The 27,905-nt window shown below is 47.7% G+C and overlaps 1 protein-coding gene across 2 annotated transcripts in view; it reads right to left on the reverse strand.

The window, feature by feature from the left end:
- Positions 1–27,905, reverse strand: part of MEGF6 (multiple EGF like domains 6) — a 90,909-nt gene that overhangs the window by 15,033 nt on the left and 47,971 nt on the right. For both annotated transcript variants that reach the window (XM_064730705.1, XM_064730706.1), the window contains 14 exons: positions 20,195–20,317; positions 14,529–14,654; positions 12,977–13,099; positions 12,254–12,376; positions 9,865–10,002; positions 9,173–9,295; positions 8,350–8,472; positions 7,312–7,482; positions 7,078–7,209; positions 6,876–7,004; positions 4,286–4,414; positions 3,257–3,391; positions 2,772–2,906; positions 390–515 (listed from right to left, as the gene is read on the reverse strand). In XM_064730705.1, coding sequence (XP_064586775.1) covers positions 390–515; positions 2,772–2,906; positions 3,257–3,391; positions 4,286–4,414; positions 6,876–7,004; positions 7,078–7,209; positions 7,312–7,482; positions 8,350–8,472; positions 9,173–9,295; positions 9,865–10,002; positions 12,254–12,376; positions 12,977–13,099; positions 14,529–14,654; positions 20,195–20,317 — 1,836 coding nt within the window. The remainder of the gene's footprint in view (positions 1–389; positions 516–2,771; positions 2,907–3,256; positions 3,392–4,285; positions 4,415–6,875; positions 7,005–7,077; positions 7,210–7,311; positions 7,483–8,349; positions 8,473–9,172; positions 9,296–9,864; positions 10,003–12,253; positions 12,377–12,976; positions 13,100–14,528; positions 14,655–20,194; positions 20,318–27,905) is intronic.

A 27,905-nucleotide genomic window follows, 5' to 3' on the forward strand; every position in this document is an offset into this window, starting at 1 on the left:
AACTCTAGGAGCAGGACATCTCAATGTGACTAATACCTTCCAGCTGCTGCAATACTGCACAATCATGCAAAAGCTTTCCATTTCAGACTCTCTAGTATTCCAGCAGTTAAAGAGTAATCTGGTGAAGGCAATTAAAAGCATGCATCAATAAAGAAAGGTTCCTCTCCTACATTGAGGACTGCAACAACAAAAAACATCGTCTTTTTTATCATGTTGTTTAAGACTCACCATCAAAAGCTGCAATTTTCTCTAATTTTCCACAAAGATGGTTCTAACTGCAGTGGGTGTTTTCAAAATGAGTTTTAGTAAAAGCAAAGCAGCAGGTCTACACCTAAATCCTTCCCTCCACATTGAAATCCCTGAGTGTTTGCTCTGCTGCCCATGCTCACCTTGGGCACAGTCGTGTCCTGTCCAGCCAGGTGGGCAGTGGCACTGCCCCGTGCTCCTGTCACAGGATGCCTCTCCACAGGCACAGGAATGCTGACAGCCTGGCCCAAATGTCCCCTCAGGGCACTCTGTGGGAGAACAGCAGGGTCAGAACATCCCCTCAAGATACCCAAGAGCATTTTACCAACCTCACCCTGCAGGCTGAAGGAGCCTCTGGGTCTGTTTGGGGTCCCCAGAGCTGTGAGAGGTTCCCACCTGTGTTCATGGGTTAGTGAGCATGGTGGTGTTTGCTCAGAGGTTGGATTTGGTGACCTTGGAGGTCTTTTCCAACATTAGTGATTCTGTGAGCCTGGGTGTGATCTCTCTGTGAGGAACTCTGGTCACCTCCAGCATTGCCACCACCACCTGACCTGTCTGCCTGTCACTTCTGTCTTTTGTGTGTCCTTTCAACAAGCATTTCTTCAGGCAAGAGTGATCATAACAACCCCAAAAAACTGAGGCCAAACTGATCTCTAGTCTTTGGACAAGCCACCCTGCTGTCTCTGGGCTGGGGTGCAGAACACCAGGGTCACATTCCCACACCAAACCACCCCTTGGCTTTTCCAAGGTGCTCTGAGGGTTTTCACCTCCCTGGCTGAACGCCTCCAGGATCTGAGCACCAGGATTTTAAGAAGCAGCCAGGTTTGCAGCAGGACACAGATGGAAAGAAGGAACATCCTCATGCACAGGAGGAATAATCCACTTTTCCTTCCCTCTGCTCTGGATGCCAGCGTGGTTCTGCCGATCCCAGCTCGCTTTGATCTTTGCACCCCATTCCACAATTTAACAACGAGCTGGTGACATGCAAACTGAGGGCCCCAGAGCCAAGATCCCTAAATCCTCCCTGAGCCCCCCATGAGAGCTCCAGGCTCAGCAAAGCCAATGTTCTGAGCAGCCCCAGCAGAGGGGAACACACGGGCACCGACAAACCGCGGAGGAAGCGCAGCGCCTCCGTTTCCAGCGGCACAGTGGAGTTTTTGTTATTCCTCCCCTTTGCTAATTGATGGCAGATGTTTGTCTTCACCCTTTAATAATTTCCAGATCCGAACAACAGCCAAGAGCCTACTATTTCTACACAAATATTTGTGTTATTTCCTGTGACTCCCCCCTACAGCCTTCAGCTCCTTTCTTACCCTTTTTAAAAATATCCTGAGCGGGAGCACCCAGCCTGAAAAGGCTCCAGGGGCCACAGCATCCCCCCAAAGGGGGCTCAGGGCTCTCAGACCCTGCCAGGGAGCACAGCCCTGCAGGAGCTGCTCCCATCTCTCCTTCCAGCACTGTGGTTAAAATTGCATTGGGGTTTTTGCTGCTTTCTGCAGCTCTTGCTCTGTCAGAGATGGGGCTCTGCACCACGACCCTTTGCTGGCTGATGGTTGCAGCTTCTGGGCTGGGGTGAAGCAGGGCTTGGCTAAACATCAGAAACTCCTGGGATGCTCCAATTCAAATCCAGATGCTGGCCACTTCCAGCCTCTCTGCTGCACTCTGTCTCCAAGTGCCCAACTTTTTGGCATTTTCTGCAGGTCCTAACCAGCTCAAGTGGGTTCAGGAGGCCCCAGCCCCACAAGAGCAGGAGTGGGTTGACTTTTCAGTCGCCACTCAGCTCTGTGGTTGGCAGAACTTATTCTTTTCCAAACACTGTGTTCATATTTTGTAATCATCACCTCGGGCCAATGACTCACTGCCTTTAGGTTCTCTCAAAGCACCTTTGTCTGCCCAAAGTGAAGCTCTCTGGCACAAAAACCACCCCCAGGATCTTGAAATCTGCACCCTCAGAGCCTGAGTGTTGGACACAGTTAAATACACACAGAGCTGGGCAGCTCAGTCACCATCCCATCAAACTGGCCCTGCATGGGAAGAGCACAAAACTGCTCTAGGAGGTTCATACAGAAGCAGAAGTTTGAATTCTAATGAAAATTAAAAGTAAAATACTCCTTTGCACTTGCAGATTAAACAAAACTTCAATAAAAAATAGAGAACAGAGCAGCAAATGTGATAATGTTGGGCTGGGCAGGGATTGCCTGGAAGGGGAAAGACAACAAGGCCAGGGAAAAATAATTCCATCTACCCACAAAGGGATGTCCACTGGCAGGGTGAAGAGAGACCTTGTTCTCCTTTTCTGAATCTTATACCAGGAATTCTCTCCCATTTTAAAGAGGCAGCAGCATCTCACAGAGACCTGTGGATGGCAGTTCCTGTGTCCCTGAAGTCTCTGCTGGCCACCCATCAGATCATTTGCAGTGTGCTGGGCCTCTCAGGGCATTCTGGAAGTGCTTTTGTGTCGTTTTGTGAAGTAAAATGCTGAGGACAGGTGAGTTTCCAGCCCACATAGAGCTGCCCTGCCGTACCTTGGTCGCAGTGCTGGCCGTGGTAGCCTGGGGGACACTCCTTGTGACACTCGCCAGTGACAGGGTCACAGGGCACTCCTGGAGAGCAGCTGCACTTCTTCTTGCAGCCATCTCCATAATAGCCAGGGTCACAGCCTGTGAACAGCCAGGATTAGAGAGAAAGAAGCTCTGAAAGCTTGGAAGGTGCTGAGCAGCCTTCAAAGCTCCACCACACTGTCACAGCTGTCCCACCACCCACTGTCACAGCTGTCCCACCATTGCCACAGCTGTCCCACCATTGCCACAGCTGTCCCACCACCCCTGTCACAACTGTCCCATCACTGTCACAGCTGTCCCACCATCCCTGAAGGTATTTATAAAAGCCTGGATGCGGCGCTCAGCGCCATGGCGTGGGTGCCCAGGTGCTGCTGGCTCATGGGCAGGGTTTGGTGACCCCAGAGGTGTTTCCCATGCCAGCTGGCCGCGTGCCCACGTGCCCCACTCACTGTGCTGGCAGCGCTGGCCGCGGTAGCCGGGTTTGCAGCGGCAGGAGCCGTCCCTGGCGTCGCAGTCCCACGAGTTGTGCTGCAGGCACTGGCACTCCTCGGAGCAGCCAGCCCCAAACACCCACTTGGGGCACGCTGCAGGGAGAGGGAGAGCTGGTCAGTGAGGGGCAGAGAGCTCCTTCCCTGTTGTGGTGTGATGTATTAGCCTGTCTCAGTATCCCAGTTCCTTCTCCAAGTGTGCCAATCACCTCTCCCTTCCCCTTGCCTTGCTCCCTGGTGAGTGCTGTTCATCAATCTTGGCATTCCAGAAAGGCATTGTGTGATTGGTGACGTTCAAAAGATGCCTCTCAACCCTGGGGGACATTGGGCTATCCAGGTGTCATTTGTCCCCTGAGACTCCCCCTTCTTTACCTGGTTGGTGGCTCCCTACCCCTTCCCTCCCCTATTCCCTGGGGTTAAAAAGACACAGCAACCATGTGGTTTGGGGAGTTCTGTTGGAGCTGTTGCTGCATTCAGAGGCCTGTGGGCCAGAATAAAGCTCTGGATCCAAACCCTCCATCAGAACCAACTCCTTTCCTTCACCACCGCCTCAAAGCTTCTCCACAGAGGGACACCTGAGGAGCAGCCCCTGTTATGGGGGGAAGCTCCATCCCAGCACCACCAGAGCTCCTGCAGGCCTGGACTTGTCCCCACAGGCCCAGCTGCAATACCCAGCGAGCCAAAAGTGTCTGTGGGGTGAAACACCACACACCCACAGCCAAAAGTGTCTGTGGGGTGAAACACCACACACCCACAGCCAAAAGTGTCTGTGGGGTGAAACACCACACACCCACAGCCAAAAGTGTCTGTGGGGTGAAACACCACACACCCAGCCAGCCTAAAGTGTCTCTGAGGTGAAACCACCACAGTTTCCACCCTTGGTCAAGCAGCAAGGGCCAGACGAGCCCAGGCACATTCCATCTGGCTATATTGGTATTTAATTACAATACTTCCCAGGAAGGCTGGGATTCAGGGATAACCTGAGCATACCCAGGTGGCAGAAGCGGCCGTACAAGCCGGGATCGCACAGGCAGGCGCCGTAGATGCGATGGCAGTGACCGCGGTTGGCACAGTTGCACTTCTTCCTGCAGTGCTTCCCGTAAAATCCCTTGGGACACCCTAGGAACAGAGAGAGGTTTCCTGGGAAGATGAGCCAGTCTCAGCAGGTTGTTTTAATTGAGAGGAACACACTGAAAATGGAGCTGTGTTCAGTTCTCCGAACCAGGGATGCATCCCTGCTCCAGTTCCAAGAACTGAACACAGCTCAGTTCTTATTGTATTAGCAATACAATATTCATGGCATAGCACTGATAATATTCTGCAAACTACCTGCTATTCAAACAGTGCCCATTCATCACCTGGCAAGATCTATTCAGTGATATCTCATTAAGGAGTTTGAAAATATTGTTCAGTGTCCTCCATGATGTCTGAATATCTATTGTCAAATACTCCACCAGCCTTGCTCTTTGCACATCTTGACTTACTGAAACTAGATAGCCTGAACTGCTGATCCAAGGGGGCAGAAATCAGATTCCCTGCACCAGCTCCAAATCAGCTGGGCAGTGTCACAGGGGATGTCACTTCATGGTGCTCCAGGGCACCCATCAGCTCTGCACTCACTGTGCTGGCTGGGACAGAAATAACCCACCCACAGGGCTCTGAGAGGTCAAGGCTGTCCTCCGTGAGAAAGCAACCCACGAGGCTGCTCCTGTTGAAAAGCCACAGGGATATTTGCACTATTAAGTGAATAAAATTATTGTTTTTTCTCTGTTATGCTAAAGGCCTCGATATTGGAAGCACATGGCAGACAGGCTGTGTCAGCAGAGTGCTCTGGCCAGCAGCTGCCCAGCAGCATGTGCCTTGTCCCTACGAACAGAGGAGCAGAGGAAATGCCACCTTGGGACAACAGAGCAATTCTGCATTGTTTATTTTCATTTTACCTTCCTGTTTTCTCTCTGTCCCCCTCCATCACCTCCTTCCTACAGAAAGAAGAGGCTGGGGTATCTCTTGTGCTCATTTGCATTCTGCTTCACTCTCCTCCTTCAGTAATAGTTCCCATATGCTCCCAACATGTAACTGAAGTCCTTTTGTCTGAATCTCTGATTGTCTCCCTCGTTCTGGTTTTCAAATTTTGTCCCTTAAATTTTAACCCTTTGGGAGCAAGAAATGAGCACCACCAGCAGTCACACCTCCTTTGGGTACTCTGGGTACTTTGGGTTATTACTGCTGTCACAGCTTTCCAATGATTTGGGTGGAAATACCTCCACGGTTTCCATGGAAATTAACCATGGAAATTGTGGGTTTGACATTCTTTCCTGTGTCTGCCACTGAATGCCCCATGAAATAGAGATTTCTGCCCTCAGTCATGGATGAGCAGTGAAGAGGGACTGGAAAGATCTTTGAGTGCAAAGACAAAACACCTGGAGCACTGTTTTGTGGGGGAAGAGTGCCATTTACTACTCCTTTTGCTGTTTAAAATGACATTTTTCCACACAGGACTCAGTGGCTGGTGGACTCAGATGGAGCAAGAGTGTGTTCAAGCTGCTCTCACTGGGATGGCTCAACAAGAGAGCTGAGAGATGCTGCTGATGGGCAGCTACAAAAGGATCAGTGTAGGGAACCCCACAGGAAACACTTCCAGGCTTCAGAGAAGCACATCTGGGACATCTGAGGGCATCACCAGCAATGGCCACTCCAGCCATTTATCCAGTGATTGCTGTGGTGTGTTTTAACTCCTAATGGTATATTCTGTTATTGCCCAAGGTAATGGTTTGGTCTAAATTACACCCTCCCACCCCATTGTCCATCTACCCTGAGTTCCCTGTCAATCCCCACCCCATTGTCCATCTACCCTGAGTTCCCTGTCAATCCTACCTGGTGCCAATTCCCCCTGCTTGGAATTCCTATACAGAAATGCCCTAAAGTTCAATATCCCATTAGCCCATGTGACCCAAACCTCCTACCACTACTTCCCTCATTGGAAGATGCTTTTGTGACCCCTGCCCTTTACTCCTCCCCAGGATATCTCCAATTAGCTGCTGATTTATCCCCTCCCTTTAAGCCACCCCCGTTTAAAAACCCCTAAACACCTACCTTCTGTGTCTTTGCTCCCTGACCCTTCCATGGAATAAATCCTTTTGGAAACCATTCTGAAGACCCCTCCTTTATCCTTGTTCCTGCTCTGGACACTTATCAACCTGTGCCACAGAGCTTAAGCCCTACAGCTGTATCCCAGACTGTCACAGACATCTTTTATGAAAAATCTTTTCTTGAGGATTTTTCCTCTTGAGAAGCTGAGAGGCCTCAGGAACAAAATGTAAACAATGATTATCTGCTGCTGTGGAATGCAACAGGTGCATCTGTGATTGGTCTCATGTGGTTGTTTCTAATTAATGGCCAATCACAGCCCAGCGGGCTTGGACAGAGAGCCCAAGCCACAAACCTTTGTTATCATTCTTGGCACAGGAGCCGGCTGGGGAAAATCCAGCACTGCGCCAAGTGATGGCAAATCCCTGTAAGAAAGAGGAGGCCAGGGATGGTCCCCAACAGCACAGAGAGGGTGAGGGGATGGTGCACTCACCATCCTGGCAGAGCTCTCCGGCCACGCCGGGCGGGCAGCGGCAGGTGCCACTGGCAGGGTCACAGGTGCCACCGTTCTGGCACCGGCAGCTCTGGCTGCAGTTGATGCCGAAGGTGCCGGCTGGGCAAGCTGGGGAGAGAGAGGGAGGTGAGGCTCAGCCTGGTCACAGCCTGGCAGGAGGATGGAGCAGAGCTGCACTCACTCTGGTTGCAGAGCACACCAGTCCAGCCAGCCGTGCAGATGCAGCCGCTGCCCTCGGCGCTGCAGGTGGCTCCGTTCTGGCAGTCATCACAGGTCAGGCTGCAGTCAGGGCCAAAGGTGTGCTCCAGGCAGACTGCAACGAGAGGCACCACGGGTGAGCCCTGCATCTCTCACTCAGGCTCTCACAAGCTCCAAGCAAAGAGCACGGCCACGACCGCTGCCGCACAATGCCCACCGAACTTCTCCGACAGCGTGTGCTCCCCTCGCGCTTCCAGCTCCTCCTCCTCCTCTTCCTCGTAGTCGTGGCTGAAGAGCTGGGTGAGCTCGTCCCGCAGGATGGCCACGTGAGGGATGGGGCGGATGACAGGGCGCCGGCCATCCAGGGCCTCCACCGTGTCCTCGAGGGCTGGGAGCAGGGACAGAGGGGACAGAGTCACAGAGGGAATGAGACAGGGACTCTGGGATGTTGGACAGGGGGACAGGACCTCTGCAAAGTCTCTGAGAGGTGGGACAGGACCTCTGCAAGGCTCCTGGGAGGTGAACAGCGGAACAGGACCTTTGCAGGGTCTCTGAGAGCAGGGACAGTGGAACAGGACCTCTGCAAGGTCTCTGGGAGGTGAAAAATGGGACAGGACCTCTGCAGGGTCTCTGGGAGGTGAAGAGTGGGATAGGACCTCTAAAAGGGCTCTGGGGGGTGGGACAGAACCTCTGCAAGGTCTCTGGGAAATGAGCAGTGGGATAGGACTTCTACAAGGTCTTTGGGAGCAGGGACAGTAGGACATGACCTCTGCAAGGTCTCTAGGAGGTGAGCAGTGACACCTCTAAGACTTTCCCAGGTTCTTTGTTCAAGGATTTTTTGGCTAGAGTGGGCCCAGGTCAGACATGTGACCTCAAGATCTCTATACTGCTACAAATAAATAATCTATTATTTCTAACAAGGAAAATCTGCAGGGGCTGGTGACTGTGGAAGGGGCTCTGGCTCTGTTGAACATGGGAGCAGTGTTTAACACTGCAGGCTGTGGAGCTGCTGGAGGTGGAGCTGTGCCACAACTCCCTGCACTTCTCTGGCCAGTGCTGTGAACCAGGCTGGAACAGGACTGGTCCTGCCTGGGAAAGCTCTCCAGGGCTGGGCTGAGGCCCTGCCACCGTTCAGGGGCTGTGAGGGAGCTGGAAGAGGTGAGGGGCAGGGCTAGGGAGCTCTGGTCTGTGTGTTCCTGGCTCGGACAGGAGGCAGAGGAGGGACCCACTGAGGCAGCCTGGATGAAGCACTTACAGATGCAGCTCCTTCTGTCTTCATCCAGCTTGTGCCCAATGTCACAGCCACACTGGAAGGAGCCTGGCAGGTTCTGGCACGTGTGTTCACACCCACCGTTGTTGGCAGAGCACTCATCCACATCTACAAAACATGGCACACCCCAGTGACAGGGCCATGCAACAGAAATGGGCTGGTGGCATCTTCTCTGCTAAATGTGTGAAGCCACCAGCTCTAAAAATGGAGTTAAACCACCTCAGGGATTAGGGATGCCTGGGTTTCAACAAAAAAATGTGCTGGGCTTCAGTTCCCATCCATTATTAATTGTGTAGGAACAGGTGGGTGTGTTTGGCTCCTTCCCCTGGGAAATGTTGAGAGCTTTGGAAGTGAGAACAATTATTAGGGGGATTTTTCCCCCACTTTCTTTCTGTTGGGAAGGTGACTCACCAGAAAGCTGGCAGGAAAACTGGTAGGAGCTGGGAGAAACTGGAAGAAATGCCTGGCTGTTGGCAACCAGGTAGGACAATTTCTTGTTCTCCTAATTAAAAGCTTCATTAGTCACTGTCTTGGCTGTGTTTTACACAGACACTGTTATTTCTCTTTATCCCTTGGGTGAAAGTGATGGGCAGTGTTGCCCTCTGGGGTTGAACATCAAATGGTTTCTGTAATTAATGGGGTCAAGCCTGGGCCAGCTCACTCTGAGTTAGCCCAGTCTGACCTTGATGTGTTCAAAAACCTCTCTCCACTTGGGCTGGGCTTAGCACAGGGGTTAGAACCAACACTGAACAAACTGAGGAGAGTGACAACAGGCTAATTAGAAATAGAGGGAGGTGCTGGCACTCACCATCACAGCCACAGCCATCGGTGCTGAGCCTGTACCCAGCATGGCAGGAGCACTCGTAGCCCCCAGGGTAATTGTAGCAGTCCTGCTGACAGCAGTGAGAGCCCGTGTCACACTCATTGATATCTACATGAGAAACAAGGGGTGTTAATGCATTGCAGAGAGGTGGTTGGAACTGGGAAACTGCTCCCTGACTAGTTCTACTGGTCTGCTGCCAAATGCTGAGCCAGAATTCTCAAATTCCTCCTGAAATCAGGGAGTTTTGTGTTAACTGATCATCCTCCCCATCCAGGGAGGAATCCTGAGGGAAGCTCATTGTGATTCCCAGATTGTGGTTACAGGTTTGGTGTCCTTGCAAGCAGGGTGATTCCAGCTGACTGACTCCTGCTCGGGGCAGTTTCATCTGAGAAAAACTAATTAGTTTGGAAGTCATAATTACTGCCCAAGTCATAAGTGCTGTCCAAGTATATCCTGAGGGAAGTTTGGGGACGTCTTTGAGCAGAGCAATATTTCATCTGCTCTCACTTTCCATCAGTTTCTATCCTCTTTAGCCTGTTTGAAGTGCACATATACAGTAGCCAAGAGGGATTCTGACCTAAGATCCCAAGAGGGATCCTGACCTAAAATCCCAAGAGGGATCCTCACCATTACCTGGGATGGAAATCAAGGTGTTGTGGCCTTCTCCTGTTCCTTACCAGTGCACGACTTCTGGTCCTCTTCCAGCCTAAAGCCAAAGTTACAGGTGCAGACTGGGCCAGAGCTGGTGTGGTGGCACACGTGGGAACAGCCCCCGTTGTTGGTCTCACAGCTGTTCACAATCTCCATCTCTATCCCTGGAAAAGGCAGCCTGGTTAGGATTTAGGATCCTGTGGGACACATCTGCACGCACAGCTGGCCCCTGCCTGCCCCCACCAGCTCCTGGCACTGCCTCCCCACTGAGGAGGGGGATCTGCAGTGGGAAAGGATGGAAATAGCTCAGCACAGAGGCCACTGCTGGGCTGGGAAGTTGGGGTATAAAAAGAAACCTCTGGATCTCACGCAGTCTCTCAGCGGAGCGGGCTCTGGACAGTCTCTGGGATGAAAGTGCTCCCACTCCTGCCAAGCAGCAGCGTGTGCTGCCAACCAAAAGTTGGCTCAGGCTCAGAGCAGAGCTGTGCTGGTGCCAGGCAGAAATGGGAGCAGCAGAACACGGCTAAGTAGGGAAACATCCAGATGCCTACAAGCCAGGATCGTTAGCTCCTGACATGTCAAAAGCGCTCGGCGCAAACATCAATTGCAGCCATAGATCATCCCAGCTTGGCAAGGTTTCTGTAAACTTGTCTAGTTAATTAAGCTTTCTTAAACCAAAAGGAACTTGTTTCATGGAGCTTTGACTCAGTCCTGAACCTCAGGAAAACAATTTCTGCCTTCAAGAGCAGAGTTTTTCGTGCACTCAGGCCCAAGGAGGATGAAAGAAAGGGAGCTTGAAGCTTCCCAATGGGTCTGTGCTTGTCAAAAACAAAAGCTGGGCCACAGTGGAAGACTTTTTCCAGATTTCACAACGTGATTCTTCCCTTTCCTTATTAAAGCATCACAGAGCAGGGTTTTGCTTAAAAGAAACGTGCTAGGAAGGGCAGGGAGGAGCCTTTCATGTGGAAAGGCTGCTCTGCTGACCCCAGGGCAATGTGTCACAGTGTGAGACTGGCTATGTCCCCAAGAAGAAAACTGTGTACACACTTAGGCTCTTCAACCTCATGTCATCATCCTGGTGCCCCATATTGCTCTGTTTGATGCCTTTCAGGACCTGTTTATGGCCTGCAAAGCCTTGCCAAGCTCCAGCAGCTGCACAAGGGGACCCTCACAGCTCCCAGTACCACCGGGACTGCCACGGTGGCTGTCATCTGTCAGGGCTGGTGGCTCTGGCTCAGCCTGGCCCTGCTGGGGTGCAGCAGCTGCACGAAGAAGCTGTGAGGACAGTCCAGCTCACTCTTGCATCACAGAGTTTATTTCTTTCCTTGATGGGAGCAGATGTGATGCCTTCGCTGGCTCAATTCCTCCAGTGACACATCTGCAGCTGACTGAGCCTGTCCAGCAGAGTCTCCAAGAGCAGAAGTTGGCTTATTTGAAGCCAAATGGCTCCAAATCAATTGCCTTCAACCAGCTAAAGTGGCTTTGTGGTGACTTTAAAGATCAGACCAAGATTTTTATCTTGGTGGGGGAGTAAACAGCCTGAAAACTGCTTGTGAAATCCTTCAGCAGAGATTGCCACAGCTTAGCCCTGGTGATTCCCAGAGGGCAGTGACAAACCAGTGCCTGCAGCAGCCCAGGTGTGCCCTGTCCTGCTGGGCAGGGCTGAGTGTTGGAATACTGGTTAATGAAAATTTCAGACTTTCTGTGCTGACAGACACTGACTCCCAGGAGAGCACTGCATTGACCTGAGGCCGTGGAGAAGCTTCCAGAATTGAATGATAGCACTGGGATTGTGGGTGTGGAGTTTGACTAGAAGTGTGTGATATTACAGGGTAGAAAACTTAGAGTTTAAGGTTTTAGAATATAGTAATATGTACAAAGCAAGATGGAGGTTTTAGGGCAGTGGCTGGTTGTTCTTCTTCTCCTTCTTCTTCACCTTCTTTTACTCCTTCTTCTTCTCTCCTTTTTCTTCTCCTCCCTATTCTCCTTCTTCTTCACCTCCTTCTTCACCTTTTCACCTTGTTCTTCTTCTCTTTCTTCTCCTCCTTCTTCACCTTTTCACCTTCTTCTCCTTCTCTTTCTTCTCCTTCTTCTCCATGGGTTTGGGTGGTTTTGTGTAATTGGATAAAAAACTCCGCATTACAGGGCACAGGTGGTTGGTTATTGGGTTAAAAGTAAAAATAATTTAGGTGTCATTTCTTAATTGGACAGTTTATCCTTAAAAGGCCTTGCAGAGAGAGAGACACAGCTCCATTTTTAGTTTGTTAGAGTGAAGTGCTGTAGAACTCAGGGTTTGTGAGACTGTAACAGAGTTAAGAACTAACAAACATCTGAGTCCCAACAAGAAATACCATCTCACAATTTAATCCTGGCCCTGGCATAAAGGAAGCAAAGACTGGAGCCCTCAGTACTCACGGTAGCAGCGCTTGCCGTCCGCGCCCAGCTCGTAGCCCGGGTTACAGGTGCACTTGAAGGAGCCCCGGGTGTTGAGGCACTGGTGTGCACACATGGCCAGCCCTGTCAGGCACTCGTTCACATCTGGGAGAGGGAGAAAGCCTAAGATAAACAGGCTGAACTTTAAGCATCCTTCCAAAGGACTGTTGTTATGGTATTTGAGTTCTGCACTGGTTTCTTGCACCCTGAACTCTTCATTGGGACACAGAGTTAAGTTTGGAATTGCTGTAAAGCTTCCCAGGAGATGGGATCACATGACAGTGGGACACTCACAGAATCACAAAATCAGTTAGGCTGGAAAAGACCTTTGAGATCATGGAGTCCAACCTTTGACCTAGAACTACCTTGTCACCAGAGCACAGCACCCAGTTTAAGAATATTTAAGAATAAACTGGACCTCCAGTTTATTCTTAAATAAAGAATAAAAGATGGTGACTCCACCACCTCCTTGGACACCCCATTCCAACACCTGATCCCCCTTTCAGGAAAGAACTTCCCCCTAATGCCCAGCCTAAATTTCCCCTGGAGCAGCTCTGTTGTTGCAGACAGCTCCAGCAGGGCACAGACCCAACATGAGCCACCCAAGGGAAGGTACATGCTTCCCACCATTCTGCTCCCACTGAGCACTCCCTGACCCATCAGACACAGAGCTTTTCCCTCAGGAGAGCTCTGCAGGGCACTCACCTTCACAGTTCTTGCCATCAGGAGCCAGCAGGTAGCCAGGGTGGCACTCGCAGCGGGCACGGCCGCGGTGGTTGAGGCAGCGCTGCATGCAGCCTCCATTCCTGTCAGAGCACGGGTTCCTCACTGCAGACAGAGCACAGAGCCCGGGTCAGCCCACACAGATCCTGCACAGAGCAGCAGGAAAGCCTGCAGCCTGAAAATCCCAGGCAGAAAATCCCTGCTCCACCCGTTCGGGAGGATGCGCACGCTGTGAGATCCTGCAGAAGGCTGGCACTGAGCTGGGTAAAACCCTTCCAGCAGGAGATCCTGCAGAAGGCTGGCATTGAGCTGGGTAAAACCCTTCCAGCAGCAGGAGATCCTGCAGAAGGCTGGCATTGAGCTGGGTAAAACCCTTCCAGCAGAAGCTTGGTATGGGCACATCCCTCTGCAGAGATTACACAGCCAGTGCTGGCAATTTGCTCCAAATGCTCCTATCCAATCTCTGACCTGCCCCAGGACCAGGACAGATGCTCCAAACCTTTCTGGCTGCTGTGTTTGGAACATCCCAGTTGTTCCTTTTGCTGCAGCAGCTCAGGACTTCCCTCCTTCCTGCCTTTTGAAGGCAAACTGCCATGAATGAAAACAACCTTGTGTTCTGTCCCCTTCTGCTTCTGAGCCAGGAGCAGGTCAGCCAGACAGGGAGAACATCCCACCCCACTGCCACACTCTGCTGTCCCTCCACTCCCACAGCAGCCTGTGCCTTCATACAATTTCATTTTTGTTGGCTACAACTCCTCCAGCTCTTCCCATCCCTTGGAATAAACCGCAGGATATGTCCATGACAACAAAACACACAGAGTTTTTACTGGAAATCCCCCAGTCTGATCTGCTGGACATCTGAGCATCCCCATCCTGTCACAGACGTATGTTAAGAAAAATCCTTTTGACAGGATTTTTTTCTCCTGAGAAGCTGAGAAGCCTCAGAGGAAAAGAAAAACAATCATTATCTGGTACTGTGGAATGCAATAGGTGCATCTCTGATTGGTCCATGAGAGTTGTTTCTACTTGATGACCAATGACAGCCACCCGTGTCAAGGCTGTGAGCAGTCACAAGATTTTATTAACATTCTTTTCTTTTCCTTGCAAGCCTTCTGATGAAATTCTTTCTCTCTATTCTTTTAGTATAGTTTTAATATATCATTTTTCTTTTAATGTAATATACATAATATATATAATAAAATATATATTATATATTTTAATATATAATATAATATAATATAATATAATATAATATAATATAATATAATATAATATAATATAATATAATATAATAATATGATATATTAATGAAATTATATAATATATAACAAAATATTTTATATTATATACATTTTAATTATAATTTAATAATATTAAATTTTAATATAATATATATAATAAAATAAATCGGCCTTCTGAACCACCGAATCAAGATTCTCATCTCTTCCCTCATCCTGGCACCCCTGTGAACCCCACCACACCATCCCACAGCTCCCAGCTGGAACCCACTGCCCCCCAGCCCCCCAGGACTCACGGATGCAGCGTTTGCCATCCTGGTGCAGCTGGTGGTTGTGCCTGCACTGGCAGCGGTGCTGGGCCAGGGTCACCTGCACACAGTCGTGCTCGCAGCCTCCGTTGTTCAGGGCACACGAGTTCAGAGCTGCAGGGCAAAAGGGGCACAAGGTTTGGCACAAAAAGAGCTTGGGTGGCACCTGGGGATGTGGGGGTGCAGGAGAGGCCAGCCACCACCGTGCCAGGTGGGCACCCTGCTCTTTCAAGGCAAGATCAGCTCACCAATGTTGGGTAGAGTAAAAGGTGGTGACCCCAGCACCTCCTTGGACAACCCATTCCAATGCCTGATCCTCCTTTTGGGGAAGATACTCTCTAATGCCCAGCCTAAATCTCCCCTTAAAATGGTTCTTTCCCACCATAAGAGGCCCCAGGAGAGTCCCTGGAGGTGATTCCAGGACAGAGGGAGCTGGGTCAGGTCCTGTCCAGCACTGCATCGGAGGGAAGCACATTTCCTGCCAGGCATCCTCCCTCTCCAAAGGGCGTCGTGTCAGCAGCCAGGCTCCTGTGCTGGGGCTGAAATTCCCATCCTTTAGCTGAAATTCCCATCCTTTATCTCCAGGACAGTCCCTGCAGGTGCAGCGGCAGAGCTGGCTCAAGCCATTACTGCTCTGAGAGCTGTGCTCAGGCACATGCAGGTTTTCCTGTAAAAAAACCTGAGTTTCTGGCTCTGTGATGTGAAAAGCCACCGAGGCCCAGCAGGAGCTGCCAGTTGTGGGATCACTCAAGGAAAAATGTTTTAAAATCCATATCTGGGCCAGGTGTAACAACCCCCAGCTCAGAGCTCTGACAAGAGATTTCTGTGTGGAACCTGGGGCACTGTGAGCAGTGGTGTAACCCAGACACAGCACACAGAGATACAGCAACAGGAGCTCTGATTTCACCCTCAGTGCAGGCAGCACTGGGAATTGAGCTTCCAAACTGGAGCTCCTGGCCCTGCCACAGCTTTTCTGTGTGCAAGGAGCCCAGCAGATTCCAAGCAGTCAGGAAACAGAAGAAGGTTTTGCCTGAGATAAGGCACAAAACAGATCCCATGACCATTTATCCCCAAACTGATCCTTCATGTGAGCACAGTATTTTGGAAGCAGGAAGGCCTGGAAAGCAGCTGCCAGCAGAAATAACACACCTCTGAATCCCAAGGCAAGTTGGGTCCTTGCTCTTGTACATGAGTGAAAACAAATATTTGGCTCAGGACAAAAGTATAGGCAAATATATATATATTTTCATTTTTTTCAGCACAACCTTCCCCTGCAAAAAAAAAAAAAATTCTTTGACTTAGAGCTGAGAATCACTCTCATTCCAAATGTTAAAATAACTCAACTTCTCATTTTATACCTCTGATTAGCTAAACAACATTTGGGGGAATAAAAGCAGCTTGACAGGGTCAAGGTTTTGCCATATAAAACATAAGGCTGGAGCAAGAACTTGGGGTTTATGTTAGTTTTGCTGGCATTGTTTCCTTTAATCCATTTGGAAGGAAAAAACAGGAATACTTAACGTTCCTGAAAAGCTCTGGGTCAGAGTTACACTACTCAAGCCCTAGCAGAGATGGGTGGTCATTTTAAAATATTCCAATATATTTAAGTATTTAATAACATATATTCAAAAATAGCCATAAATAATGGGCTTGTTGGAGAGAGCCTTTTTTTAAAATAAAAAAACAGAAAACAAGTCAAACAATGCTGATGCCTGCCAAAACATTCCTTCATCTGGGAAAAGCACTGGGCCAACATGGAACAAGCCAATGCATCTTGTGTCTAAAATAACCTCCCAGGACGCAGTTATTTGGGTTGATTTGAAGTTTAAATAACTGCCTCCTTGCAAATTCCTAAAAAAAATTGAAAGTTTGAGTTCTTCCATGCAAGATTTCAGGAGAGAGAGCCCGTGTGAGGCTGGGTCTCCTCAGCTGGCTCCTCAGTCACAGCCAGCAGACCTCGCTGCTGGCCTTGTTTTAATTACTGCTCGGGGTTTTTATTCTGTTTACAGAACCACTCTAAAAATATTTCCATTCCCAGATGCTCTGCCCGAGCTTAACATTTCTGTGACAAGGCTGCCAAGCCCAGTGTCATCCTGTACATCACACAGATTGTTGTAATTACGGCGCAGACAGATTTTCCACAGATGAGATTTCAGTGTCTGAGAGAGGGAGGTTCCTTTCCAGCCCCGCTGTCTGTGCTGCTGGAAGATGCTGCTCCCACATTCTGACCCTCTCAGGCCTGGAAAATGGATAAAGAGGGATGGAAAGGAGATTTTTGCTGATTACAGCTGGGATGTGGATCTGTGCAGCAGCAGCTTAACACAGGAGTTGATTTAATACCTGATCTCTGCACCCTCCAGCTGCTCTTCTGACTTTTCCTCTCTCTTCTCACTTCTCCTTTTCCCTCTCTCTCACCTTTCCTTTAGAGAAAAGTGATTTGCTACCAGAAGCAGGGAGTTGATGTCCTAAGAGTGACTGTGAGCAGCTGTAACTAGAACTGAGCAGGATGTTCCTTCTTCAGTGTCACAAAAACCCCGCAATTCTAAGAAAAGGCTGAAAAATGTGTGACTGGGCAAAGAAAAGGTCAAATTCCCTAAAATGTGCGAGTTGTCTGTAAAATTGAAAGCCTCACCAAGCACACGTGGTCCCTGCACACACAGCTCAAGCCCACACAAACCTCCTGGCCTGGTCCCTCTGTTCATTATATCACCCCTGTCACTGAGATTTCTTCATTTGAAGTTGTCCTCATATAAACAGGGCTCCATCAATGTAATCCCAAACTGATTCCTCCTAACCTCAGACAACTTCCAGAAACATGTTGTGTGTTAATCCAGACCATCTCTCTGCTCCTCAGGCCAACAAAAGCAATTGGCTCCCATCAAACCCCTCTGGCCTGCATCCCTCTGCTGAAACAGTGGAGAAGGACCTGGAGATGTCAGCTTCCTGCCTCCTGCCCATGTGGTTCTGATAAAAAAGGAGGTGATTTCAGGACGCCCAAGGCCTCTCTTTGTTCTGTTTCCCTCACTGCTGCTCCTTTTCTCCCTCTCTCAGCAGAGATTGGAACACAGACACAACAAAAGGATCCTGCACAACGGAGCTGCAGAGCACCACCTGAGAGCTGGGCACAGGAAGGGGGTTTTAAGCCATTTTTGGGCCCTCCTGAGTCATAGGAGGTACCAGCTAACCCTCAGCCATGCCAGCACATTGTAGGGGAATTGTGGAGCTCCAGCTCAGCGCTGCCGATCCATCATTGCAGCCTTTGTGGGTTTTGTGGGGACCAGGAAGCATTTAAAGAATGAGATCCGTGATTTGACAGCCCTTAACGAGAAACGACTGCAAAGGCTTCTTTCTGTACCCAGAACACTCTGGCTGGGGCACTCAGGAGCTTCCTACCACCCAAAATTGTGCTTGTCCCAGTGTGGAGCTGTGAGCTTCCCTCAGCAGAAGGACAAGGATGGATGGATGCTCACTGTCTCCAGTTCCCTTCATTCCTAGCCTATTCTCTATATCTAGTGGCAATATTTTGTGTTTTAACAGCACAGAATCTCTACAGAAAATGAGAGGATATCCCAGCTTGAGGAGAAAAACAGCTTTGAGCAGTTAACCCCAAATCCCTCAGAACTGACTACAAGGCAACCAGCCTCACAAACTCACTGCAGATCCTGCAGGCTCTGCTCTCCAGGAACTGCCCCACTCACTCACAATCAGTTTTCATGAACAGAGACCTCTCACTTTTGGCAGATGAATTCCAGCACTGCACTTTATGGCTAATATTTGCTCACAAGTTTAATGCAAAGCAGGTTTGCAGCGCTGGGCATGGGCAGCGGGAGCGGGCTGGATCCTGTGGGAATGCTCAGCCACACCAGCAGGGAAGCCTGGAGAGTGACAGAAAATTATGGAAACTCCTCTTAAAGAGGAGATTCCTCCCTCTAGAGATCCATTTAATGCTTTTACTGAGAGCTTCTGGAGCTGCTGAGCACTCCTGGTGTCAGCTCTACGAGGCTGCGGGATTATCATTGATATTTTTGCCCCCAAAGGAAAGGAATGATGAGGATTCTATGGATATCAGAAAGCTAATTAATTACTTTATTATTCTATATTATTCTCTAGTATATTACATTACATCTAAACTGAATCTGTTAAGCACTCAGCTCTGTATATAACTGAACTTTTTTTGTGATTGCCAGCCCACAGTCTTGACACATACACACACCTGGCCCTGATGGGCCAAGGAAACAAAACACCATCACTCTGGGTAAACAATCTCCATATTGCATTCTACACTGGCACAGCAAATGAGATAAGAATTGTTTTTCCTTTCTCTGAGGTTCAGAGAATGTGAAACCCAGAAGTATTCTTGGGAAGAATTGTGCCTTGCTTTTCTCTGTGAGGAGAAATGTGGTGACACGGGATCTCTGCTCACCACAAGAAAGGGAGCAACATATCCCAGAGACAATTAGGAGATGACAGACCACAGCACACTTACATGTGAGCAGCAGCAGCTCCTCACCCTGACACGAGTGTGGAGTTCAGTGCTGGCTGCCAGGCTTGGCTTTGTCCCTTTTTTGCCAACCTTTCCCTTCTGGATTTTTCCAGTGAAATATGGGAATCCTGCACCTTAAATCTCACTTGGTTGAGTGTCATTATGGACTGGCCAGATGTGAGCCAGTGCAGAGCTGGGCACAGCCTCCCTGGATGGATTTTTCCTGCTCACATCTCCATTCCCAACTGGAACACACAGGCAGACTCTGGAGCGTGACTGTGTTCCGAGAAAACCCTGCGAACACCACGGCCCGGGAATTCTTTCCACTTGCATGAAAATATCCCTCAAATAGTGGAAAAATGTGTCAAATGAAGCTGTGGGGGAGAAGTGGTTCAATTAAAACAGCCACAGATGCTGGAGGCAGACTGAGTTCCATTCCAAGCTCCAGTTTGGGGCAGGCAGAAAACAACATTTCAAGGAATTGGCCCCAAAATCAGCTGCAGGGCAAACCTGGGGCCTGGATGGTGATGGTTGAACAAGCACCATCCAAGAAAATGCAAGACCAGCATCCCAGAGAAGAAAGTTTTGGATTATTATGGCCACAGTTCCACACACAGCCACATTTACTGTCATTTGTCTGTCACACCTGCTGTCCACAGCAATACTGAAAAGATTCAGTGAAAATACTGAAATTTTGGGGAAATTCTGAGGTCAAAATGAAGCCTGACTTGAAATTCCTCATAATTATATTTATGTATCTGTTCTGAGAATGCCATATCTCATATATACTGAATCAAAAGCAGAAGCACCAAAGCACTTGGGAGCTATTTCTCCTGAACCTGAATAAACTCAGGGATGGCAAAGCAGCCCCAGTTTTGTGACCACATGGAAGAAAAACAAATGTTTTGAACCCAGGGATTCTCCTGAACCAGAATAAATACAGGGACAGCAAAGCAGCCCCAGTTTCATGCGACCACATGGAAATGTTTTGAACAAAGGGACACAAACTGAGGGAAGACAGAGACTCAGAGGAACCCAAACCCATCAGCACTATCTCACATTTTGGGCACAGAGCATGGGAGGGAGTGATGAAATCAAGGTTTTCTGTTCACTGCCATGGATTTGCTGGTAGGAAAGGGGCTGAAAGGAGAGATTTGCAGGGCAGGCTTACCCAGGCAGGTCCTGCCATCCGTGTGCAGGCGAAAGCCGGGCTGGCACTCGCAGTAGAAGGAGCCCAGGGTGTTCACACAGCGATGCTGGCAGCCCCCGTTGTGCACCTGGCACTCGTCAACATCTGCAAAAAAAGAGGGGGAAAACGCTCAGGAGAGTGGACAAGAGGATGTCTGGAATATTTATTCTCTGCTGCCCAACTCTGGATTTGAGGGATGAAAGCAAAGGGAACAAGATTGTCCATTTTATGTTCAATAAGTCAAGCTGTTTGTGAAATTCCAGTGACAAATCTGCAACCAGTGAACAACAACCACAAAAATCCAATTTGATTTGTCACTCAGCACAAACCATCCTCATCTGATCACCGGACAACGGTCACCCTTCCCACTGACTCCAGGATAATGGATGAATTCATATTTTACACTTCCTAAGTCTATTTGACACTTCCAAAGGCAGTTTTTGAGGCAGATTTCTCCCTGTGCCATGATCAGAAACAAGGAGATGATGTGGACAGAGTTGCACAGTTCCTTAATTCCTGCCATTTGTGGGTTGTGCACCTACACAACCTTTCAGACTGGAAAGGATGAGAGGGAGGAACCAGATCCCACTATGGGAACAGCAAAGCAGCCAACCAACCATTCCCTTCCCTGTCATAGATATATTTTATGAAAAATCCTTTTGCTAGGATCTTTTCTCCTGAGACATTGGGAAACTTCAGCTTCTCCATGTTTTGCTGCTTTGAAATGTGATTTGGAGAATTTTTACCCAGCATGTGAATTGTTTTTTAGTTGATGACCAGTAACAGCCAGCTGTGTTGAGGCTGTGAGCAGTCACAAGATTTTATCATCATTCCATTCCTTTCCTTTGCTAGCCTTTTGATGAAATCCTTTCTACTATTCTTTTAGTATAGCTTTAGTATATATATATTTTTAATATAATATATATAATAAAATAATAAATCAGCCTTCTGAAACACGGAGTCAAGATTCTCATCTCTTCCCTCGTCCTGATGAAATCCTTTCTTCTATTCTTTTAGTATAGTTTTGGAATATCATTTTCATATAACATATATTATAAAATATTAATATTAATATATAAAATAAATATTAATACATAAAATTATAAAATAGTAAATCAGCCTTATGAAACATGGAGTCAAGATTCTCTTCCCTTGCCTTGGGACCCCTGTGAACACCGCCACACTTTCCCACAGAGAGAAAAACTTCAGCAGCTTGGGTCTCTCCATTTGGGTTTTTCTTTGCACTTTCTTCACCTCCAGCTCCCCCAAGCCCTTCCCAGCAAGGCCAGCCCTGAGCCAGCTCAGTTCCCATCCAGGGCTGTTACTGAGGAGATAAAGAAACATTTCCTGAGTGAATCACGGCAGGGCGGGGAACCGGCCGTGTCCTCGCACGCCAGAGGTGCAGGAACGTGCCCAGTGCCCAAACCCAGCTCTGCTTCACCCACAGCCCCAGTGGGCTGGGAAAAGGCACCAAAAACAAGGAGAAACGCAGCCTTGGCTGAGCCAAATTTTTACATTTGTCAGGTTAATTGCCAAGAAAATCAGCCAGCAGCAAGGGAAGGTCTGGGTCAGGGGCGGAATGGGAAAAGTGGGAAAGGTGATGCCTGTTTGAGTCTTCTGAGCTCTGCAGTGATAATACAAAATTAGCCTTTACTCTGAAAGGCTTAAAGCATTAAAACCTAAAGCTCAGAGATCATAAAAACCCCTCCTCTGTCCCAGTGATTCCCAGGGAACCCCCAACCTTCTCTGGAAGTGCTGGGCTCCTCCTGCAGAGCTCCCACTGCAGCTGTGGTCTCCATCAACCCAGCAAAATGCTCATTTCTGTAATGCCAGCCCTTTGCTTTATTCAGCCTTTTAGGAGGTTTTGCTATTTTCTTCCTGTTTTTTTTTTTCCAAGACACTTAATACTGAAAGAAAGGAAAATGAATAGATTTTTGAGGTGAAACATAAGCTTTGAGTGATGCTCTATGAAGAACGAGCCAAAGCCAAAGTGGCTTTTCAAAGGGAAAAATGTGATGGCATGAGTCTGAGATGCTTGGTCAAAGTAACCTAATTCTGATTAAATCATTTTCCTCTGCACACAGTTGGGACACTGCAGAGCCCTAGAGCCCCTGAGGCACTCCCTGCTCATCTCTGTGGGCAGGATTAGCTATAAATACACACAACTGGCTCTGTTCAGCTCAGAAACAGGAAAACTGGGGTTTGGGAAGGTTTTATGCAGCACAATAAAGTTTTTTGGTCTGAATTTAAATGACTATTCCACTGCTTCCCTTCAACTCTAATCTGAAACTGTTGAGAATTCACTGTCCAAGAAACTTAGTGATGTGTTGAGTAAACTTCTTACTCTCACCCCATTACTCACACTCAGCAATTTTACATCTCCTCTCTCCGTGGCTCTTCTTTCCCCCTTTGTACTTTTCACCCTCTAAATCTCCGTGATTGCAGAGGGCTGTCCCCATCCCAACCCCCTCCTGGCTGGGGAGAGCAGCCATAGAATCACCCATCACCTTTCCCTGCCACCCCCAAATCCCAGAGCCCCTCCTGGAGCCTCTCCCTGATCTCCTGTGCAGCACCAGGGAGATTTTGGGACACCCTGCACCATGGTGGGACCAAAACAAATCTGTCCCCAGGGGCAGAGAGAGGGCAGATCCACCAGCCAAGCCTGGCACCAGCAGCACCTCCAGCCAGTGAGTCAATGGGAAAATGGACTGATGTGGCATTCACATTCCCTGAAAAAATTCCCTTTGCCCAGGATTTCTCTCCTGGGAAGCTGAGAAGCCTCAGAAAAAAGGAAAACAATTTTTATCTCATTTGCTTCTCCTGTGTTTTGTTCGTGTGGAATGTTTGGGGATTGTTTCATTGGATTCTGCTGTGAGTTGTTTTCACTCTTTGGCCAACTGGGGCCAAGCTGCATTTGGACTCTGGAAAGAGTCACAAGTTTTCATTATTATCTTTTTAGCATTCAGTAAATATCTTTTCTGTATTCTTTAGCATAGTATAGTATTCTATAGTCTTTAATATATAATATATTCTACATTCTTTAATATAACTATAATATCATAGAGTATATAACTATATATCATATAGTTATATACTATATGATGTCATAGTTATATAATATATCTACTATATATATAATATATATACTATATATAACTATATTATATTAAAGTTTATAACTTTAATATCATATAGTATATAACATATTCTATCATATATATAATAACATATATATTCCTTAATATAATATAGTATCAGAAAATAATATATTCTATATTCTTTATTATAATATAGTACCATAAAATAATGTATTCTATATTCTTTAAGATAACTATATTCTTTAATATAATACAGAATCATAAAATAATAAATCAGCCTTCTGAGGACATGGAGTCAGATTCACCATTCCTCCCTGCAAATACAACAGACTGGGAAGCAACAGGAGCTGCTCCCAGGGCCAGGAGGAGCAGCTCTGGGCAGGTCCTGGCAGCAGGAGCCAGAGCCCTACGTGACACCGTGTGAGCTGTGGTTCGTGGCACAGCACGGCTCTTCTCCTGCTGGAGAGCTGACAAAATCTGGTTGGAATTAATAATTCCAAAGGAGAGCAAATGAGAAGCATACAGGCTTCTCTTCAGCTGACTCTGAGCCGTGCCAGGACAGGGTTTGCCAAGCTCTGCTCTGCATGCACGGGGCAGTGGGCACCAGGAATATGCAACTGAGGAGGAGCCCAAAGCAGCAAGGGCTGGGGATGGGGCTTAGATCAATGAGATAGGAGAGATATTGATCTCTGCTGTGTAAAGAAACTGGAGTGCTGCAAGGAAGGCTCATCTCAGCCTGTTCCCTGAGCAGAAACAATCCCTGAAACCTCAGACACTTACAGGGAGTAACACAGGTAATACAGAAATCAAAAATAGGGAAAGTGAACACAAAACCACAAAAAAAGCTTTGGTAGACACCTACAGTGACTAACACAGGGAATACAGCAATCAAACATAGGGAAAGTGAACACAAAACAAAAAAAAATGTTTGGTTAGACACCTGCATGGAGTAACACAGGTAATACAGCAATCATATACAGGGAAAGTTAACATGGACTAACACAGGTAATACAGCAATGAAAAACAGGGAAGATGAACACAAAACCCAAAAAAAATTTGATTAGACACCTACATGGACCTACACAGGGAATACAGCAATCAGAGGGAAGGTGAACACAAACCCATAAAAAAGGTTTGGTTAGAAACCTACATGGACTAACACAGGTAATACAGCAATCAAAAAAAGGAAAAGTGAACACAAAACCACAAGAAAAAAAGTTTAGTTAGACACCTGCATTGATTAACACAGGGAATAAAGCAATCAAACATAGAGAAAATGAACACAAACTCATAAAAAAAGGGCACAGAGTGAGGAGATGGCTTTGGCTGGCTGCACTCCCTGTGAATACACACAGGTCCTCCCAGGAGGAATACTGATTTATCCCCAACAAGAGCAACACGTCAGGGGGAAGAAAGTGGCAACAGCAGCTCTGCAAAGCATTCAATATTTGGTAGGGAGGCAGTTTATCTCCTTGCAGGGCTGAGGAGGAGGGATGGAGCCCAGCTGGGAGCTCAGGCAGGAGGAGAGCACTGCTGAGGTTTGCTGTGTCTGGCTGAGCAGCAGTGCCAGGCTCTAATCCCTGCAGCAATTAGCCTGGATTACAGAGCAGGGCTGCAGGGAAAAGGTTAATTAAAATCCACCCAGATGAGCATGTGTGGGATTTAGTGAGTTTATCTTTCCAGTACCAGTTTGCTGAAGATAATTCAGCAATTTCAAGGAGTAAAAAAACTGAATGGAGAGGATACAACAGTCCTTGCTGCTGGGTTGTACGGGCCATCCCACACTGTGGACACAGATTAGAATGAAAAAACCCTCTGCATTACTTCATTTCTTGCATGTAACACACAGTCCCAACATATATAACATATATATAGTAATATATATATTATATATATATTTATATATAATATATATAAAATGTTATATATATTATATATATTGTATATATAATATATAGTATATAGTATACTATATATTATATATTATATATTATATGTTACATAATATAGAAATAATATATATAATATTTGTATATATAGCATAGTATATATAATATATATTTTATAATATATATGTTATATTATATCTATATAATATAACATATATATATATAACCTAAATAATAACCTGAGGAGTTCTGATGCCCTGTTATTCCACACTCCCTGTGTGCAGACAAATCAGCCATGGCAAGGTCCAGCAGTGCAAGGAGGCCATGGGAGAGGACAATGCTTCATCTCCTCTCTGTTAGCCTGGAAGTTTTTTCCTCCTCAAGGCTGAGGAAGGTGAGTGACTCACTGGAGGAAAGGAAAAGGACATTTGCGGCATCTCCACACCCTCAGCTTTCATCTCACCCTAAACCAGGCATTTGAGAAAGCACTTGAAGAGCTGCAGGGAGTTATTGAGGCCAATATTCCTTCCACTGCAGGTGGGAGATGCCCAGAGCTTCCCCACATCCCCAGCAGAGGATTCCAAAGGAATGGATGCATCGCCTTTAGAACAATCTGCTGCAGTGCAAACTCTGCCTTGCCTCAGCTCCTGGCTTTGTCCTCAGCTCACCTTTTTCTGGAAGAGTGGCCCAGCTCCCCCCGTGCTCCCCTGAGTGCCTGCGGATGGGGCTGTAATTAGGAATTACTCAGCACGGAGCAGAGGTGCAGGCAGCAACAAGCACCTGGACTTGCTCCGGACTTGCTGCTGCTCTCTCCCTCTCCAACCTTCTCTCATCACTGTTTTTTACCCCTGTGCAGGCTTCACTCTGAGTGAAAGATCTCCCTGTGGATTCCCAGGCAGGAGCTGGGAATGGAGCCCCTGTATTGGTGAAATTTTGCCTGACTGGCGAGAAGAATGATGAGCATGACTGTTATAAAAACTTCTTCAAGCTCTAGGACACCTATAACATACCTAAAATAGTTCAGCTACTCTTAGAGGCACAATAATTAGCAGGATGGCTTTTGTTGCAGCGTTAGAAACAAAAAGGTTCAATAAAAGGCAAAATAACAAACGGAAAAACTAAGCCAAGTGCTAGACATTCCTGCTTCTGATATAAACACCTCACAAAAGCAGTTTAGTTTATTTGTTCATTCCTTTTTTTTTGTTAATTGCCTAGGCAAGAATTTTTAGCTTCTGTCCAATTAGCTATCCTTAAATTTCAAGTCCCCTAAGTCCTATGAAGTGCTTTTTCACTTAATCAAAGAAAGAAACTTCTGGACTTCTTTCCTTTTAAGGAGACCACAAATGATTTTGTCACTCTCTCAGCAAGAAGCACACTCTTACACAGGACTCCATGATAACAGAAGGCTAATTAATCACTTTATTATACAATATTACACTACAGTTAAACTGAAACTGAACAAGAACTAAACCGAACAAAATCTCGTGACTCTCTCCTCACTGACTGTCAGGACACAGCTTGCAGAGATTGGCCAAGAAAACAAAACACTCACACCAGAATCCAATTACCAACCCCCTTCAGGTAAACAACTTTCCACAGTGCATTCCTCTTGTGCACAAACACAGGAGCAGCAAACGAGACAAGAATTGTTTTGATCATTCTATTCTCTGCTTCTCCAGGAAAAAATCTGAGAGAAAATTGTTTCTCTCTGTGTTCAGAGAATGTGAATCCCACAGCTCTGGGGTAGCTGTTGAAGGAGCTAATGGAGCAGGATCAAACAACAGCTCTGCTGGTTTCTGGCTGCTTTAGAGAGGATATCCCAGTGATGATGGATGGTGAGTGCCCAGCAGAGCACAAAGCTCCTCCTGTAGAGGCGGCTGTGTGAGGACACAGCACCCAGGGCTGCCATGGGCCATTGCAGTGACACCAAGTCTCAGAAGGTTGCAGTTTATTGCAGCTCTGAGACACATGAAAAGTCTCTGTTTCAGCCCTCACGTTCAAAGAGTGAGTCAGAGTTCTTCAGTTCTCAGTCTCAGAGTTGTTTGTTGTATCTTATCTATAAAATTTTTCTCCTGTCCAGCCAAGGTGTCTGTCCAGCAGGACAATTCCAGGCACTCTGCCTGCCCCTGGGGCAGCGTTATCTCTTTATACTACAAACTACATATAACATGTTTACAATTACTTTCCAATATCTCTCACCTATGTTAGACAATGAGTTTCTACTCTAAACCAATCCAAAAGTGCCATCATCACAGCAGAAGATGGAGGCCAAGAAGAAGAGGAAGAAAGGCTGGACACGCCCAAGTCCCTCCATCATGTCCCCAAAACCCCTATTCTAAAAATCCCAAAATCTACTTTTTCACTGAGTGACAATTTTACTACTTAAACTTCTGTGGCTTTCAGGCCTTCATACAAAGCTGGTAATTTGCTCCAAGGGTCATAATCAGACCCACAGCTGTTCTAGGCTGTGTGCCAGGGTCTCTGAGCCCCCTGGCAGGGGTCCTGGCACCTCTGGACACCCAGAGGGATGCGCTGAGTTCTGACAACCAAGAACCAGCAGAGCCCTGTCTGCACACAGAGAGCACATCAAGGCACCCAGAGCTCAGTGAGAGAGCAGAGAGCACCTCCTCCCTCTCCTGGCACGCTCAGAGCTGCCGGTGATGTGCACACAGCAGAGCTTTGTGCCTTGTGGCAGCTGCCAGCTGA

This window comes from Zonotrichia leucophrys, chromosome 21 (genome assembly GCF_028769735.1).
Source record: "Zonotrichia leucophrys gambelii isolate GWCS_2022_RI chromosome 21, RI_Zleu_2.0, whole genome shotgun sequence".
NCBI lineage: Eukaryota > Metazoa > Chordata > Aves > Passeriformes > Passerellidae > Zonotrichia > Zonotrichia leucophrys.